This window comes from Mytilus edulis, chromosome 8 (assembly GCF_963676685.1).
Source record: "Mytilus edulis chromosome 8, xbMytEdul2.2, whole genome shotgun sequence".
Taxonomy (NCBI): Eukaryota; Metazoa; Mollusca; class Bivalvia; order Mytilida; family Mytilidae; genus Mytilus; species Mytilus edulis.
This window is the reverse complement of record NC_092351.1, coordinates 4617996-4637346: the sequence shown is the minus strand read 5'-3', so window position 1 is coordinate 4637346 and position 19351 is coordinate 4617996. Positions and strand designations below refer to the sequence as shown.

The window sequence follows — 19351 nt, the reverse complement described above, 5'->3', positions numbered from 1 at the left end:
GCTCTGCAGGGTGCAGCTTTCTATGACCGCAGAGGTCTACCCTGAACAGTTGGGGCAAGTATGGACACAACATTCAAGCTTGATACAGCTCTGAATTTGGATTGTGCTCAAATTTTTGACATAATATGAATTTCTGACACAAAACAAAGGCCAAGATCTTACAAATCTATTGTGCAATACTGTGCAATTAAAGATTTCTTCTTCAAACTTTTCAAAAATTTGGAATTTGAGAAATTTGGGGGGAAAAAATGAAAACTCCCACCCCACCTTTTTTTGCAATTAGTCCAAAACCGGACATTTCTTTATAAATAATTTACAAGAAGTGTAAGGGAGGTAAATTAGAACATACCCAACATTGTATGTTAAATGTTTTTGAATTACCTCCCTTACACTGCTTTTAAATTTACTTAATTGTCCATTGACCAGAAAAACCTAGTTTTTCCCTTTTTTGGCCCTTTTTCCCCTAATTTTAAAAAATGTTGAGCGATAACCCCCAAAATCCATAATAACCATCTCTTTATGATATGGAAACTTGTGGTATAATTTCAAAGAGATTCATACACTTAAACACAAGTTATTGTTTGAAAACTACAAAAATGCTTATTTTTGGCCCCCTTTTTGGCCCCTAATTCCTAAACTATTGGGACCATAACCCCAAAAATCAATCCCAACCTTCCTTGAGTGGTATTCAACCTTCTGGTAAAACATTATAGAGATCCATTTACTAAAACAAAAGTTATTGTCTGGAAACAAAAGACGTCTGCGGACGACGAAGCAGACGACATGATACCATTATATGACGCAAATTTTTTTTGCGGTCGTATAAAAATGAAGCATGATGTCCTTGTAATTGACAAAAAGGAGAAAAAATCCTGATATGAATTGAAATAAAGCAGGCCTGTCATTGTATGATTTTTACAATTGATAACACTGCAATGTCTACACCATACACAGTTAATACATTTGGAAATTAACTTACAATATAGAACCAACATTGTTTTTCAAAGGGTAAATAATAAGGTTATTATTTTCAGATACTGACTTTGTTTATCTTTCTTTCTTTTATCTTAAACCTAATCATTGGAAATCTATTCAGTGTTTTTTTCAGAAGAAAAAAAACAATAGAGTCCTTGAAAGAGCCAATTTAATTGTTATTTGCAGCAATAATTATCTGTACCAAATTACCAATGCTGTCTAGTTGACCTACACTTCCAATTAACTGAGGATTCTGAACTCCAGAAATACCATTCAAATAAATGAAATGAGTTTGTATATTGCTCATCCTTAACTGATTAAGAGGTTATAGACCTTTGTGTTCTGTCAGATGAATGCGTACACTTGTTGGACAGCAGTATATACTTTGTACAGGCAAATGTATATTTTTCATTTAATTTGTACCTATATTAAATGCAGATTTTTTTTTTAATTCAGATGTTCATGTCAAGCAATTATAAACCTTATTCACCCATTTGATATGAATTATAAACAATACAAATAATAAAAAAAAATATAGTACTTTTGTATGAAAGATTTCTTATTAAACAATCAGTCTTATCTATTTGGAACAGATTTAGACTTTACAGAACAATGCAGAAGGAGTTAGTGTCATGATTGTGCATTTATATCTAACTGGACATTACAAAATTATCAACCAATCAATCAATCAGAGAAGGGAGCTTTTGAAATTAACAATAAATATTTAACTCTGTAAACGTTTGGTTTTATTTTCAATAAATGAGCAAACATATAGTCTCTTTAGTTTATTAAGTTCAAGTGATTCACAAGAGGGAACAGTATATGAAAATTTTAATTTAAATAATGTACAGTCATCTTGACATTTAGATAAAAGTGTTGATACATGAAGTATTTCAGACATTTGCTAAACCAGTAGTATTAATCAGTTTCATCACTCTGTAAATAATCTTTAATCAAGGTTTTCTGTAAAATGATAAAGTGCTATGAAACCTCTTTGTGGCAATTTTTTTTTTTTATCAAATCTGCTTATTTTTGCTGAAATGCGTAATAATATGTACAACTAAAACAAGGTTGATTTTTTTAAGTTTCTTGAGGTTTTCTAAACCTGCATACCATGCATTAGCCATGACATATTAGAACTAAAGAAGAATGTTACTTCTCACAGACAAATTTTTCTGGTTTAATGTAAATCCCTCAACTTTATTATTAACCATGTTACATACCATACATTGCAAATCCATGGAATGGAATGACCCCATTAGGTGGGTATAAAACAGAGAATTCTTCCACTCCTAACTTTCCTCTGATATATGATTTAGGAGGGGTAGCACTGTTCTGTGAGAAATGATTTAGCACAAAGGTATCTCTGGAGAATGGTAATAAAACCTGAAGAAAAAAAAATATTACTGTTTATGAAAAGGAATATTTGCAACACTTATTTACAAAGAGTATGGACATATTAAAATGAGATATTGTGGATTTTTTATTATTTGTGACATATCAATTTTCGTGGATATCATGAGTACATGTAAATCACAAATCAAAATGTTTACCGATTTATAAGTTTTCCATTTGTTTATATGCAGACTTTGGCAAAACCATGAAATTAAATATTAAACGCAAGATTTCCTAAATTAATGAAAGTTGATATCCACGAAAATAAATGAATATACAGTAACCTTTTTCTATAACAAACAAATCTCAACTCAAGTAAGTACCTCACAAATACTGACAAACAAACAACATTATACAAGCATTCTGTAGGTGTAGCATATGTAATACAAATTTATCCACTGGCTCTTATACATACAATAGATGTGTTCACCCTTATATGGCATTATACATGTTAGCATACAATTCATCAAAAGATTCAGACCTATACCCTATCCCTGATGCATTTATTTTAAACCATTCTTTTAGTCAGAACTTTGTCTTTGACAAATAAAGTACCTCCAGTTATATGAATGTGTAGCAATTGATCCAGTATTACAGAAAAAACAGATTTCTAAGCAATTTTCTATATCTATGGTTCAATCCTTTACCAAAAATCGTTCCACTGAAACTAAGTTCAAATGTGTTTTGTAATTTCTAATGATATATACATGTATGACTACATAACAAAAAACAGATAAAAGCATTACAGATAAAAATGTTGAAAACTAAACAGATTAAAAGAAGACAACCTAAGATCCCCTTTGGCTCTACCAGTAAAGAACTTATAAGAAGCATATAATTTGAACTCATTCTACCATTCTTGTTTTACAACATACAAATCTGGTTTTGCCAGTTCATCAAAAGAAGGATAACTGTTTCTGATAGAAAGGTTTTATGATTAAAGTGCTGTTGTCAGATATTCTAATATTTTCAAAATTTTCTAATAATTCTAAAATAGAAAAAAGATTATATTAAATTCCAACCACAAAATTAGGTCATGATAAGTATGAACAATTATCAGGTGAATTTTAGTATTTAGAGGATTTTAATATTCTATAGGATATACAAGTTATATAAAATATTGTGTCACACCAGCAAGATACTGGTCAGTTGACAGTAGATGACATTGTGTCACACCAGCAAGACACTGGTCAGTTGACAGTAGATGACATTGTGTCACACCAGCAAGATACTGGTCAGTTGACAGTAGATGACATTGTGTCACACCAGCAAGATACTGGTCAGTTGACAGTAGATGACATTGTGTCAAACCAGCAAGTTACTGGTCAGTTGACAGTAGATGACATTGTGTCACACCAGCAAGATACTGGTCAGTTGACAGTAGATGACATTGTGTCACACCAGCAAGATACTGGTCAGTTGACAGTAGATGACATTGTGTCACACCAGCAAGACACTGGTCAGTTGACAGTAGATGACATTGTGTCACATCAGCAAGATACTGGTCAGTTGACAGTAGATGACATTGTGTCACACCAGCAAGATACTGGTCAGTTGACAGTAGATGACATTGTGTCACACCAGCAAGATACTGGTCAGTTGACAGTAGATGACATTGTGTCACATCAGCAAGACACTGGTCAGTTGACAGTAGATGACATTGTGTCACACCAGCAAGACACTGGTCAGTTGACAGTAGATGACATTGTGTCACACCAGCAAGACACTGGTCAGTTGACAGTAGATGACATTGTGTCACACCAGCAAGACACTGGTCAGTTGACAGTAGATGACATTGTGTCACACCAGCAAGACACTGGTCAGTTGACAGTAGATGACATTGTGTCACACCAGCAAGATACTGGTCAGTTGACAGTAGATGACATTGTGTCACACCATTGTGTCACACCAGCAAGATACTGGTCAGTTGACAGTAGATGACATTGTGTCACATCAGCAAGACACTGGTCAGTTGACAGTAGATGACATTGTGTCACACCAGCAAGACACTGGTTAGTTGACAGTAGATGACATTGTGTCACACCAGCAAGACACTGGTCAGTTGACAGTAGATGACATTATGTCACACCAGCAAGACACTGGTCAGTTGACAGTAGATGACATTGTGTCACACCAGCAAGATACTGTTCAGTTGACAGTAGATGACATTGTGTCACACCAGCAAGACACTGGTCAGTTGACAGTAGATGACATTGTGTCACATCAGCAAGACACTGGTCAGTTGACAGTAGATGACATTGTGTCACACTAGCAAGATACTGGTCAGTTGACAGTAGATGACATTGTGTCACACCAGCAAGATACTGGTCAGTTGACAGTAGATGACATTGTGTCACACCAGCAAGACACTGGTCAGTTGACAGTAGATGACATTGTGTCACACCATTGTGTCACACCAGCAAGACACTGGTCAGTTGACAGTAGATGACATTGTGTCACACCAGCAAGATACTGGTCAGTTGACAGTAGATGATAGGAAATGGTTCATATGGCTTAAAGGTCCTGTTGGGCAATAAGAAGTACACTTACACAAAGGAATAAATATCTCAGAACTGTATACTTTTAATAACCTTACCTGATAAAGAAAATCTTCAAACACAAAATATTGGTCATCATTTGTAGCTGTAAGCTTGACATCCTATAAAAAAAAACAAATTAAAATTAAATGGATTTATCTCACAATAACTTCATGTGATACTACCAAACATAAAATATCTCAATTTTTTCCTGATTCACACTTATTGGAATGTGTCCTTAGGTTAGTATAAAGCAATGTTATGCAAAGGAGTAGGTCCGGTAAGACCGCTTTTTGGCCCCAAAATATAACAGTTTTACAAAATCGTTAAAATGTACACTTTTAGTTATTTATTGGACAGTTGAATGCTTCTGCTACATAAAGATGGGCTGTTTTTGACAATACAATGCACATATATCGGGTTGTAGCACCATTAAGTCATGCTAAATTACTGAAATCTTCAAAATTCTATCATTTTAGTTAGATTTTAGACGGTTTCATTGTAAAACGAAAGTGGCCACTTTCATTTTTGACAAAAACCATCTGAAAAGTGATGTTTTTTGGCATATTTGAGAGATTTTTCATATTTGAGCTCGAATCGGATCGTTTTTAATGACTAAATCAGTTAAAATCTTTCACTTATACTGATTAAATCAAGTGAAATAGACACTTAAGTCTTTAAAAAGTGGTCAAAATCTTTCGTCAGATGAAACTGAAATTTGAGGCCAAAATGAGTCCTTACCGGACCTACTCCTTTCCCATTAACAAATTCTTATTTGAAATTCTGAATATGCATTTAACTAGGTATAAACACTGGACAATTAACTAGGTATAAACACTGGACATTTAAATAGGTATAAACACTGGACATTTAACTAGATATAAACACTGGACATTTAACTAGGTATAAACACTGGACATTTAAATAGGTATAAACACTGGACATTTAACTAGATATAAACACTGGACATTTAACTAGGTATAAACACTGGACATTTAACTAGGTATAAACACTGGACATTTAACTAGGTATAAACACTGGACATTTAACTAGGTATAAACACTGGACATTTAACTAGGTATAAACACTGGACATTTAACAAGGTATAAACACTGGACATTTAACTAGGTATAAACACTGGACATTTAACTAGGTATAAACACTGGACATTTAACTAGGTATAAACACTGGACATCTTAAATAGGTATAAACACTGGACATTTAACTAGGTATACACACTGGACATTTAACTAGGTATACACACTGGACATTTAACTAGGTATAAACACTGGACATTTAACTAGGTATACACACTGGACATTTAACTAGGTATAAACACTGGACATTTAACTAGGTATAAACACTGGACATTTAACTAGGTATAAACACTGGACATTTAACTAGGTATAAACACTGGACATTTAACTAGGTATTAACACTGGACATTGAACTAGGTATAAACACTGGACATTTAACTAGGTATAAACACTGGACATTTAACTAGGTATAAACACTGGACATTTAACTAGGTATAAACACTGGACATTTAACTAGGTATAAACACTGGACATTTAACTAGGTATAAACACTGGACATTAAACAGACACTGATCAGTCAATCAATGAACAAGTTACTTGTGATATTACCTTGTACAGTAAGCTGTCTACTAACAGGTCATGGTTTAACACACTGGTCTTTAACTGCTCATAGTATAGTTTATCCTGAAATAGTAATAGTATGCTTATATATATAATACACTGGTCTTCAACTGTTCATAAAAAAGTTTGTCCTAAAATAAGTAATGGTATGTTTATATTCAATTACATCAATGTTTTTTTTTGGAACCATTCAAACCATTGCATCAACTGTTTCATTAACTTACATGATTAATTGATTATAAAATAGAATAGAATATTTTTATTTCCCAAATTACAGGGCCCATAAAGGGTAAAAAAAATGAGATACAATTGATTTACATAATTGGTAACAACAACAGTATTATAGTCACAATCCCATGTAAATATATATATTTAGTATATTAGCATTGGTCAGAATCAGAGCCAAAAACTACATATCTTATATTGTGAATAAAAGAATAATATCACATTGTATATGCATTCATTCTCAAATCAACTACTTGACTTAGTGTCAATATTCATACCTGATCTTCCTAATTCAAAACAGTCACAAATATTACAGCCCAGATTTTCCATAAGAGTTACATTTTCCTGGGTCAAGAGCCATACAAATTTAGAAGATTTATCCATTTTTTTTTATAAATTGTAACAATTGTTAGAAATGTATTGAAAAAAATCTTCCCTTTGAATATCATAAAGATGGTAATATAATTGAAGTATAAGAAATAAACAGTAAAAAAAAATGTCACACAAAAACACTATGTAGAAGGTAGGAAATTAGATTAAATGTTTAATGTATTAAAACAGTTAGAATCTTACCACATCATCCACTTCAACACATAACATCTGAGCCCATAGTGTGGCTCTTAAGCCACTAGGACATCCTTTCTTAGAGAACTCTTGTGCTACCGGACCATGGTTAGCATTGACAACTGTAAAATACAAATCAAGTTATAAAGTAAAGAAAATTGTGTCTGAAGACAAAAATGCCCAACTCAAGCTTGCTTAAAATAGGTGAAAATACTTTTTGATTTCACTGCTAGTGTGTTAACAGAAAAGTTTGCAATTTTCCAAGGGGCATAACTCTAGAATGGTTTGTGAGTCACTGCCCAAATTCAACTTTGTTTTAAATTTTTGGTTGTTAGCTTTGTGTATGAGTTTCATGAAATTTGCAGAGACAAACTTAAGTTAGAAATGAAAAAAATTGCAATTTTACAAGTTAAGAAGAGGCATAACTCTAGAACAGTAAACAGTAAGTGATTCCTGCCCAAATTTAAACTCTATCTGCTAGTTTTGGTTCTTAGCAAGCCAACGAATTTAGTTTCATAAAATGTGGATGATAAAAAGTTAAGTTCAAGAGTGGAAATGTAAATGGAATAGATTGAAGGACAGACACACCTGGAGACAGATACATAAAACAGGCATCATCCAATAAGATGTATGCTTTAACTTGACATTAGCAAAAAAGTCAGATTCCTGTGTTCCTTAACCATTTGCTACTGATCAGACAATTACATTAATATCTTTAAGTTTAGCCAATAAATGATACATACATATAACCTCTAACCTGAGACCTACCTTTTTTCCCAAGTTTACTTCTGTCTAAGTCAAACAATTCAGAAGGTATATCTGTAGAATCATCTATACCAGATTGACACTGGTTAATTGCCATCTCACTGTACTGCAATCTCTGGGAGATAAAATGATAGACTTGAATAATAATTATGGCATTTGAATGGGTAAGTACCTTTCACCTATTGAGACTTATTATTAAATTTGTGCTGAGCCATTGAAATAAAGATAGCATGCTTGAGATTCAGAATTTAATGTAAGACATATTCTAATCAGTCATTATAAGACATGATTTTTATTTTTAAACAGACACCTTGTAGACACTTACATGCACAAAATGCTTAATAGTAACAAAGTCTGTATCTCACAAGAATGCCCTATTGTCACCAATTGGTCTATTTCAAAATAGTCTCCCCTTGATTTTTACAAGTATACATTAAAATTGTCTCCCCTTTATTTTAACATGACAACTTACCAGTAAATTTATACTTTTGACTTTGACAGGAACTTGAACTATTCCCCATAGTGGAAAAAATCTGTAAAATAAAAAAAAAGATCATGTATTTTTCACTAAGATTCTTTTATGCTATACAATACTATTCACCACTGAATACTAGTACTTTTAAAAAAGAATGATTATTTGATGTGTTTCCTTCCGTTTTAGTTTGTAAACTGGATTTGGTTTTTCTCTCAATCGATTTATGAATTTCGAACAGCAGTATACTACTGATGCCTTTAGTTAAACTTATCTCTAAATTTTCAAGCACTGAATTTATGCCAGAAAATCCAATGCTAAAGAGTCAACAAGGTTATAATGATCCCCATGTAAATCACTATATTATTCTCCTCTTTCAAAGTGTGTGGTTAACAAGCTTTGTACTTTACAATCTACAACTACTGATGAGTAAAGGGAGAAACACCATCAAAAATAAGATACTGGTTTACAACCATTTATCATTAATATTCCTCAAAATTTCATAGGACCTACTGTACATGTCCTGTAAACATTTATTCGGTCCTGTGGATTTTTGTTAATTTTGTAAAACATTCATAAGAAAAATTTGCAGAATCATCTATTCTGTCCTGTAAATGCCAAACCCCAATTCATATGACTGCATTAATTACCAGTTCTTGTCATCTGGCTATTTATGCAATAATGAATGTGTGTGTAAACAAACTTGGCCTGCAGACAAATACTTTTATATCTTTTTAAGAAATATTATGAAATGTTTATTTTGATCTGGTTAAGGCATGGAAAGGCAGAGTTTTCTGGTTTTAATGCACATACCTTTGATTAAGGTAATATTTTATGCCAATGATAACCATTACTAATATAATTTATTATACTTCAGTATGTTTTTTCTATACAAAAAGTAATGAAATAGTTGTGCTATTTCATTCCACAGACTAATTTCCAGTTAATTGCTTCAAAGACTATTACCTCCGTTAATATTTTCATCAATATATTTCCCATACTTTTTCATACTTATTTTTCATTGGACAATTTCTGCTTGAATTTTTGCGCTTGGCAACGTCAAACTATGATATCGTAAATTTTTAAATCTGTTTGTGTCTGTCCTAGTTACAATTTAATATATCACTTACCAGGAACAATTAAGAAAGAATAAGATTATAAAATCTTAAAAGATCTAAAATATAGTAAATGTATTATATAGGTCTGCGTACAGTACTTTGGCTAGTCTATAGTAGAATTTATTTAATGCACAGGAGTTTTTCCAAGTCTTGACTCTTGATTACAGTAAATGAAATATTTAAAAATACAACCAAAACTATAAAAAAAAAATATAAAGTTCATCATGTGCATGTTTATGTGACATTTTTCTTATCTTTCAGATGATTTATGTAGACTTTTAAGAAAGTTGATTTGTTCAGTATAATAAAACACTTAATGACTGGTTATGAGGGTAATAGCAAGTTTGTTGTTCCTTTGATACTTACTATTGCCCTTGGCTTTGCCTCGAGCAATTGGTATCTCAGGGACAACAAACTTGCTATTACCCTCACAACCAGTCAATAGGTGTATAATATTTAATGATTACCCGTTGTTGTCTCCATGGTAGTTAGGATTCTGTATGCCTACAATCACTTCCAGGAAATCTTTAGGTGCATATACTGGTCTTATTTGGGTAAGGTCTAAAATAAGAAAAAAAAAACAAATAATATCATGTCTTTTAATGATGTACAATTATGTGACATAAAGTGTTAACATATAAAACATTATCTGTTATTTCTAATCATAAGTTATATGGAAACGTAAGTTATGTGTTTACGTACTTAAAGATAGGTTATGAATCAATAGACCTTAATAAACCAGATATTACTCCTTCCTTTTTTTTTTATCTGTGTCTGAAGTCAAACAACAAAAAATTTCTAAGCACTTATAAATCTGCATTATATATACACAACTGTAAACATCTTTAAAGAAATAAACATCATTAATTAACACAATGATGTTCTAAAGAATTGCACAAATATAAAACATAAATAAAATATTTGTATTTCTACATTTAGATTTTGCATGAGTGAATAAAAAGGAAAATAATAAATATATAGGTTGGTCATTTGTGGGTGTCCACATTAGTCTCTAGTTATACAGTGTTATATCTGTTGTATACCGGTATATAATGTGCACTGTCCTATTTCATTTATGACTTTATTTATACATAGTATATATATTTGGGGGATCCTTGTATTAATTAATGTCTATTTGATAAATATTACACACCTACATGTAAAAGGAAAGATCTAATATATTTTTTTCAGAATGCTCACAGACATGTTATATATATATATATATATCATGTTTAAAACGGTGTTTCTTAATCTTAAGCTTTGAAGAAATTGCTGAAATAACTGATTGTCCAATAAAACTGATTTAATTCTCAAACACAGTAAATTAAGTTTCGATTTGAATAATTATTCAAAACGTGCTTTCATTGTGAATTTCAGTCAAATTCAAGGCTTTACTATGTCAATTGAATAGGAAGATGTGGCATGAGGGATCTTTATTTCAATAATTAAATAATGGTTTTTTTCTGGAATTTAAAAAAATATTCTAAGATTTACAGTTATAAAAAGGATCTATTCTACTACATCAGGTACTTTAAGCACCTTTTTTGTTTGGTTAAATTTTTCTAAGTTCTCACAATCAAGTAAAGTCCTAAGAAATACAGTATGCACCCTGTACATATTTTTGAGGAAAAGCCTGTACAAATAAGCATATTAAAGTATTTCTAAATTGATTATAGACAACTCTATAAGCATGCATTAAATAAACTGTTAAAGACTTCCTGCTAAATACATTTTTCTAATTAGACTTAACTTTGACAGAAAAATATCCTAGAGAAATAAAAAAAATATGAATAAAACAGTTTAATTACTGTGTAAGAGTAGTGAGTTTCCTGTGAATTATATACCTGCAACACAATCTAACAGTAAATATAACCTGTATATGTATTCAAATAACCCAAAAAGATATAACATTTAACACAATACAAAATAAAATAAAATAAGAAGAACAGAAGAACTCCAGTAACAATATTAATACCATGTATGATATAATCTTCTGAATATAAAATGTCTGAAATAATATGTGCATACAGTTACCTCCCTTTGATTATTCTACATTTATATTTGTTCTCCAAACATTATATAGTTTTTATTTCAAAATATTACTGAAGTATGCAATTGAGTCAGTTAAAAAATCCTCACTCTGTTCAGCTCTTTAAAAGTTCCATATCACAGCAAAATTACTTTATTAAGTATTAGTGTTTAATATGCATAATTTTAACTTGAAAACAGGAACAACACAGAATAGTTCCAAGATGATAGAGAGTTTCTCTTTCATTCAACTTCCCTATAATCACACTTTAACATGTTAAAAATGAGACCTGGCAAAATCTTATTACAGCCTTCAGAATAAACTTATTAGACTTCAGAATAAACTTATTAGACTTCAGAATAAACTTATTAGACTTCAGAATAAACTTATTAGACTTCAGAATAAACTTATTAGATTTCAGAATAAACTTATTAGACTTCAGAATAAACTTATTAGACTTCAGAATAAACTTATTAGATTTCAGAATATAGTTGTTAACTACCAACCTGGACCTTCAACTCCAAGCTCTGTCCATTTAGAATTCATTTCTTTTTGCTCTTTTTCTGGACGCTGAGAAAAAATAATCCATTTATTAACTACAATATAGTATATTCATGCTTTTTTAGTGGAGAAATATTTCAAATCATCAAGTTTTAACCACTGGGATAACCCAACATATATAATAATAAGGAGATGTGGATTGATTGCCAATGAGAGAACCATCCACGAGAGCTGGTAACTTTTAAGATCAGTATGTACACAATGATGTAGTATCTTTTGTTATTTTGTTAGTGCTGATCTAATTAGGTTAGTCTTCTTCTACTGATTTTTATGCTGAGTTCACATGTAATTCGAATTAGTTTAATTCGCATTCGAAAAGTTTAACGTCCTAACGTCAATCTAATTCGAATTGGAATGCGCGTCAAATTTGCTTTACTGTCCTAACGACATTAACTTTTAATTCAGATTAACAAAAATGTATTTTTAATGCAAATTAGTTAATTCGAATTAAAAAAGAAGACTGTGTGAACGCGATTAGCGAATTCGATTTGAATTCAATTCTAAATAAAGGTACGTGTGAACGAGGCATAATATTGTGCTGTGATATCATATAATATATATATGCTACTTTTAGTTTTTTAACTAAAAGCAGACATTTGTTTTTCTCTTTTTCTCTTTTGAACATTTTGTTATCCCTGTGCTATTTCATTTTAGCTGACTATACAATATAGATTTTGTTCTACTTTAAAGGCTTGAAATGAAGATGCAGAGGTTAAAGTTCATACACAAAATATTTAATGTATTCTTTATCTTTTGCACCCTGCAGAACACTTTTAAGTTACCTTCCTTGCTAGAGGTATATTCAATTCTGTACACATGCTATTTAAACTCTTCAATATTCTTTTCTCCCATGCATGCTAAAATAAAGTTCAATATAATTATCTATATACAATGAAACTATAATATGTATCATCATAGAATTTGTATAAGCTTTATTCACCATTGTTCAATTTGAACTTTTATTAAGTTATCTGGCTTTCAATCAACATGAAACATATTTAATGATCTTTGGAGCAAATTATAAACAACAGAAAGTATTCCAGCTTCTTGAAATGATTGCTTAACATCCTTTATGCAAATTTAGTGCATGTTATTTTTAATAACTTTAACTTTTAAAATATTTATATAATACATGTTGTATATGTATAAGTACCTTTTTATAATTTCTAAAATCTATACATCACTAGTACATACTATAGTTATAATTTTAATTGAAATTTTTCACAGATACACTGTATGAGTGTTAACATGAGTTTTCTGTTTTTTGACGTCGCTCGGTACTTATACATCTCGTCAATGTGTTTGTATTGTCTGTCATTTTTGGTGGTGTGTTTTGTACATGTATATGCAACTTTTTGTATTTATTTGGTTCTTATAACGTGACTCTGTACTTTAAAAGATCCCATCAGTATGATTTGGTTCTAATTTATGTCATTATGATATATTTCTATTATGAATAACAAAATAAGTTGAACCACAAACGTCAAAATCATTCAATGCATAGTGGAATTAACTATATGTGGATTCTTATAAATTCTATATATAACTTTGGACTATCTTAAATCTCGGGTCTATTTCTGAAATTTATTCTTACATACTTTTGATTTTTTAACCCTGTATGCTAACATTGCCTATGTAAATTTTAAAATTGTTTGTAGGCACATTGAACGACAAATCCATGTGACGTATAAAATTTTCTGACGTCAGACACACAAATCAATGAATGTGTTTGTAGATAGATGTTTTTGTGTTCTGTTAAATTGTTTCTTTTGAAATTGTTATACGATGATGACTGATGTACCCATATTTTGACTATTTTATTTATTGTGTCTGTTTAGTTAACGCATTAATGTAAATATAACGGAATTTGATGAGACTGTCATCAAAGTGAGAGGGTTAGCGCTATAAAACCAGGTTTAATCCACCATTTTCTACTTTTGAAAATGCCTGTACCAAGTCAGGAATATGACAGTTCTTGTCCATTCTTTTTTGATGCGTTTTGTTATTTGATTTTGCCATGTGATTATGGACTTTCCGAATTGATTTTCCTCTAACATGTCTAAGTTCAGTATTTTTGTGATTTTACTTTTTTCTATGTTAAGATAATTTATCAAGATAAATTCTATGAAACAGGATTCTGAAAAGCATTCTACAACCTTACAGATCAATACTTTACCTGAGCTTTTCTGAGATCTATAAAGAAGGGATTCTTTAGCATGTTCTGGTGGTGTTACTGGGTATTGTAACTTTGGTTTTGTCTATAAATACTTTACCTGAGCTTTTCTGAGATAAAGAAGAGGTTCTTTAGCATGTTCTGGTGGTGTTACTGGGTATTGTAACTTTGGTTTTGTCTATAAATACTTTACCTGAGCTTTTCTGAGATAAAGAAGAGGTTCTTTAGCATGTTCTGGTGGTGTTACTGGGTATTGTAACTTTGGTTTTGTCTATAAATACTTTACCTGAGCTTTTCTGAGATAAAGAAGAGGTTCTTTAGCATGTTCTGGTGGTGTTACTGGGTATTGTAAATTTGGTTTTGTCTATAGATACTTTACCTGAGCTTTTCTGAGATAAAGAAGAGGTTCTTTAGCATGTTCTGGTGGTGTTACTGGGTATTGTAACTTTGGTTTTGTCTATAGATACTTTACCTGAGCTTTTCTGAGATAAATAAGAGGTTCTTTAGCATGTTCTGGTGGTGTTACTGGGTATTGTAACTTTGGTTTTGTCTATAGATACTTTACCTGAGCTTTTCTGAGATAAAGAAGAGGTTCTTTAGTATGTTCTGGTGGTTTTACTGGGTATTGTAACTTTGGTTTTGTCTATAGATACTTTACCTGAGCTTTTCTGGGATAAAGAAGGGGTTCTTTAGCATGTTCTGGTGGTGTTACTGGGTATTGTAACTTTGGTTTTGTCTATAGATACTTTACCTGAGCTTTTCTGAGATAAAGAAGGGGTTCTTTGGTATGTTCTGGTGGTGTTACTGGGTATTGTAACTTTGGTTTCGTCTGTAGGTATTTAAATACTGCATTCTTTAACCTCTTGTCCCATCCTGTAACAAAAGGTCTGATGCATTTAATGTACCAAGATAATAATTTGTTATACAGATATAAGATGTGGTATGAGTGCCAATGAGAAAACTCTCCATCCAAGTCACCATACGTGAAGGTAAACCGTTAAAGGTAAAAGTAAGGTCTTCAACACATGCCATTTGTCATTTTGTAAAATGGCTGTAATAACTATTAACAGCTGTGATAGTATGCTAGTTCATAGATATTTGATTGAATTATGAACAATAAAGAACTGAGATCAAACAACCATATGTTGATTAAATAAAAATAATCAACATGTTGAGAAAAGAGAAAAGGATAAATCGTGTAAGAATTAGAGAAATTTCAACATTGAATCTGAGTAATAATATAGTTAAATTTTCAAAAAATGCACTGCATGTGAGAGTAACAATGAATCTAAGAATTGATTACCCGAATGAATTAAGCCAGCTTGTACACCTTTCTTTAGTTCTGATAGTCTCACACCTGGTTTAGTGATTTCAATCTGAAAAAAATAGAATATTATCATAATAATACAAATTAAACTCACAAAAAGTATTCAGACAAAGTCAAACTGTTTGTTTAAATAAATAACAGTGTATGAAAATCTGCCAGGAGAGGTCTAGAATGTGGGCAAATCGTTTCACCACTAACATGACTAAAAACCACCAACACCCAATAAAACACCAACCACTTAGAAAAAACAGTGATATTAAACAATAAAAAGTAAATTAAAATGGTATATTTTAATAATTTTTTAGATTTTTTTTAGCATCATTTTTATGTTAAAGTGGATAATCAATATATTCAATACAAAGAAAAACTTATCTGGATTCATCCCTTTTTTTCTGGATTATATTGTCATGATTGTGTGTGTATTTATATAAGTATGATTTGACATCTTACTGGTGAATGATATAAGTTATCTGAAATATTGTCAAAATGATTGTATTATTGAAAAGCACAATTTCAGTAATAATTCATTTATCAACCATGTCAATTTCATTTGATTTGTCTGGTTTTTAATCACAAAATAAAAGTAAAATCATGAACAAATGTTAAATATTTTGGAAAACTTATACCATTTACCAGTCATGCCAGTACTTGACCTGATTACTAATTACTAATATATTTGAACTTCATTTGAAATGTAAATAAAATTCAAATATATTCATAATTAGTAATCATGGTAATCAGTTCAAGAATCCTTGTTCATCACTGAGATTTTGATATTTGTCTCTTTTATTGGTACAACTATGTTATAGTGGACAAAGAAGAAGAAAAAGATATATACATGTATATGAGGTGTCCTTGGTGGTTTGTGAGGTTGTGGTGTTCTAGACTCTCATTTTCTGTTAGAGGTAGATATTTTGTCTCTAAATCTTATGATTGCTTGAATTAATACCTTAAATATTATATTTAGGTCACATTTACAACGATAGAAGACAAAAAAATAAAGTTGGCTGTGTTCGGTGGTGAAAAGACCTAAGTACATTTACTTGTACCACTAGAATGCAGGATTTGACTACATTTACCCCAAGAGCTTCAGCATTTAGCGGCCCCCACAGTCCTTGCTGAAACAACTACAAGCTTAGCTCATTGCCGGGTACTGCTTTGTTAAAAGCTTTAGTTGGCGCACGGGTAAGTTAAAAAAAAGGAGGGTACATGTACATTTGTAGGTGAATGCTCTTTTCTTATTTCTACCCCTCACATGTATTGTGAAGGGGATTGTCCTTGTAATGATTTTGTACCTGTACATGCAAATATTAATAGAAATACTAGTGACACATCTTCATTTATAATGATACAGAGTTAACACAGCTTTCCAAGTGTTGCATTAAATAATGGTGTGATCTAAATACACCTTATCTCTATTTGTCCGCTATTACCACTGGACTTCACAGTTTCTGGTAAAATTTTGATGTCATAATACAAAATATCTGACGCCACAACATGCACAATGAAAAAGTGATTGTTGTATGACATCAATAGTTAAAGAAGAACAGATTCTCCGGTCAGCTGGGAATAGCGATAAGGTGTGCACATATAGTGATGTACATGTACAAACATGCAATGATGTAGTCCAAATAATTATGACGTCTGGCAAGGCTATTTTAATTTTTTTCTGGGACGCCTTCCTACAACCCAGAAAAAAAATAAAATAGCCTTGCCAGATGTCATTATTATTTGGACTAGCAATGATGGTGCTCCCTTTAAAAGGAGGGTTTTACCTACAATACATACACACCTGTGCAGCATTTTGAAGATCTGTATAAATTTTTGAAGATTTCAAGTCCTCAATCAGTGTTTGCATGAAAATCTTTGATAGATTTGGATCTGTCATGTTCTATTTTAACTAAATTATTTGCAAATATAAAGAGTCCATAGCAACACTTGCTGTCTGGCGAACAATCTGATACTTATGGTGTTGAAAAACGCGTCATTCATATGAATGTTACTGCTGTTTAATTCGTTAATCACTGTGTTTAAAGATGAATGTATGTGCACTGAATTGCAGTAAAACTACGGTCTTTTTTGGTTCAATAGGGAATTTATTTTATACAAGCATTTTAATGAAATGCCGAGTCTTGAAAATGTTTAGAACATAAAATTAAAACAATAACCGACAAATGATGTATTAAAATCCGGATCTTCAGTTTCCAATAGAGGATCTATTTTATTAGGGGAATTAGTAGCTATCAAGCTGGTAATAGATTTTCTTATAATTCCAAACAACAGAAAAAACACTGAATCCATCAAAATTTTCTCAGACAGCCAATCAGCAATTGGAATTTTAACTTTAAATTGGAAATCAGATAATTACGGCAAAACTATTCATGATATTAAAATCGGTATATTGGCACTAAAATCTGAAGGAATCATTGTTTCCATTGAATGGACCCCTGGACACGCTGACATACAAGGTAATGAACTAGCAGACCAACTAGCTAAAAAAGCAGCACAGGAGGCAGAAAAAATACAAAGTATTCCATTATTTACTATAAAACAAGATATACAAAAAGGAGCTAAAGACAGTGTTGTATTAAAATGGCAAAACAGATGGGACACCAGTGAAAAAGGAAGGAGATATTATGCCTTTCAACAAAATGTTAAGAATACAATTCCAAAAGACAAACCGTCAACTGAAATATATAGAATAACTACTAGTTTAAGAACAGGATATTGCAATTTAAATTCATATAAATCAATGATATGCCCAGCACTCATCGACAAATGCAGCTGTGGACAAATAGAAACAGTTGACCATTATCTTCTGGATTGTGAAAATCATGAGGAGGCTAGAGAAAAACTCCGCTCTGCACTCTATTTCATAACATCAAAACTAACACTTGAATCAGAAGAACTATTAGCAACAACAGAAAATGATAATTACAAACATCACATAGAAGATATTCAAGATTTGTTAGGGTTTTTTATTAAAGATACTGGAAGGTTCACAAAATAGATAGTTAAGGTTTTATAAGGGTTATTTTTTTTTTTTTTTTTTTTTTTTTGAATTAATTATTTAATTATTTATTTAGTTTCTCTGCAGTGCCACATCATAAATACAAATGTACTAATGAGTTTAATACAATAGAGACATAAAATTACCAGAGTGATCGAAATTACAGATAGAGATTATAGTGTCAAGTTGACACTTTTTGTACATAAATTAGGCCGTTAGTTTTCTCGTTTAAATTTTTTTACATTTGTCATTTCGGGGCATACTATAGCTGACTATGCGTAATGCTCTTTGCTCATTGTTGAAGCTCGTACGGTGACCTATAGTTGCTAATATCTGTGTTATTTGGTCTCTTGTTGAGAGTTGTCTCATTTGCAAGCATAGTTACCACATCTTCTTTTTTATATGATAACACACGGGACACGTTTCCAAAAAAGTGCACAGGTAAATAAATGAAAAACTTGAAAGTAATCGTGTTTTCATGATCAAAGCGAAAAAATGTAATTATAAGTATTGAATGCTTCTTTTTAGTAAACTTCATAGGG

At 31.3% G+C, this 19351-nt stretch overlaps 1 protein-coding gene across 4 annotated transcripts in view; it reads right to left on the bottom strand.

Moving 5' to 3' along the window:
- Positions 1-17950, bottom strand: part of LOC139484646 (TBC1 domain family member 19-like) — a 28154-nt gene extending 10204 nt beyond the window's left edge. Inside the window, exons 1-13 of one of the 4 annotated variants that reach the window (XM_071268471.1) lie at positions 17592-17922; positions 15776-15848; positions 15224-15345; positions 13082-13156; positions 12245-12308; positions 11685-11717; positions 10177-10270; positions 8592-8652; positions 8123-8234; positions 7364-7476; positions 6554-6628; positions 4967-5029; positions 2199-2361 (exon numbers count right to left, since the gene is read on the bottom strand). In XM_071268471.1, coding sequence (XP_071124572.1) covers positions 2199-2361; positions 4967-5029; positions 6554-6628; positions 7364-7476; positions 8123-8234; positions 8592-8652; positions 10177-10270; positions 11685-11717; positions 12245-12308; positions 13082-13156; positions 15224-15345; positions 15776-15848; positions 17592-17687 — 1144 coding nt within the window. In that variant the 5' untranslated portion in view covers positions 17688-17922. The other 3 variants (XM_071268472.1, XM_071268475.1, XM_071268473.1) reach the window with 3 other exon arrangements.
- Positions 17951-19351: the final 1401 nt, after the last annotated feature.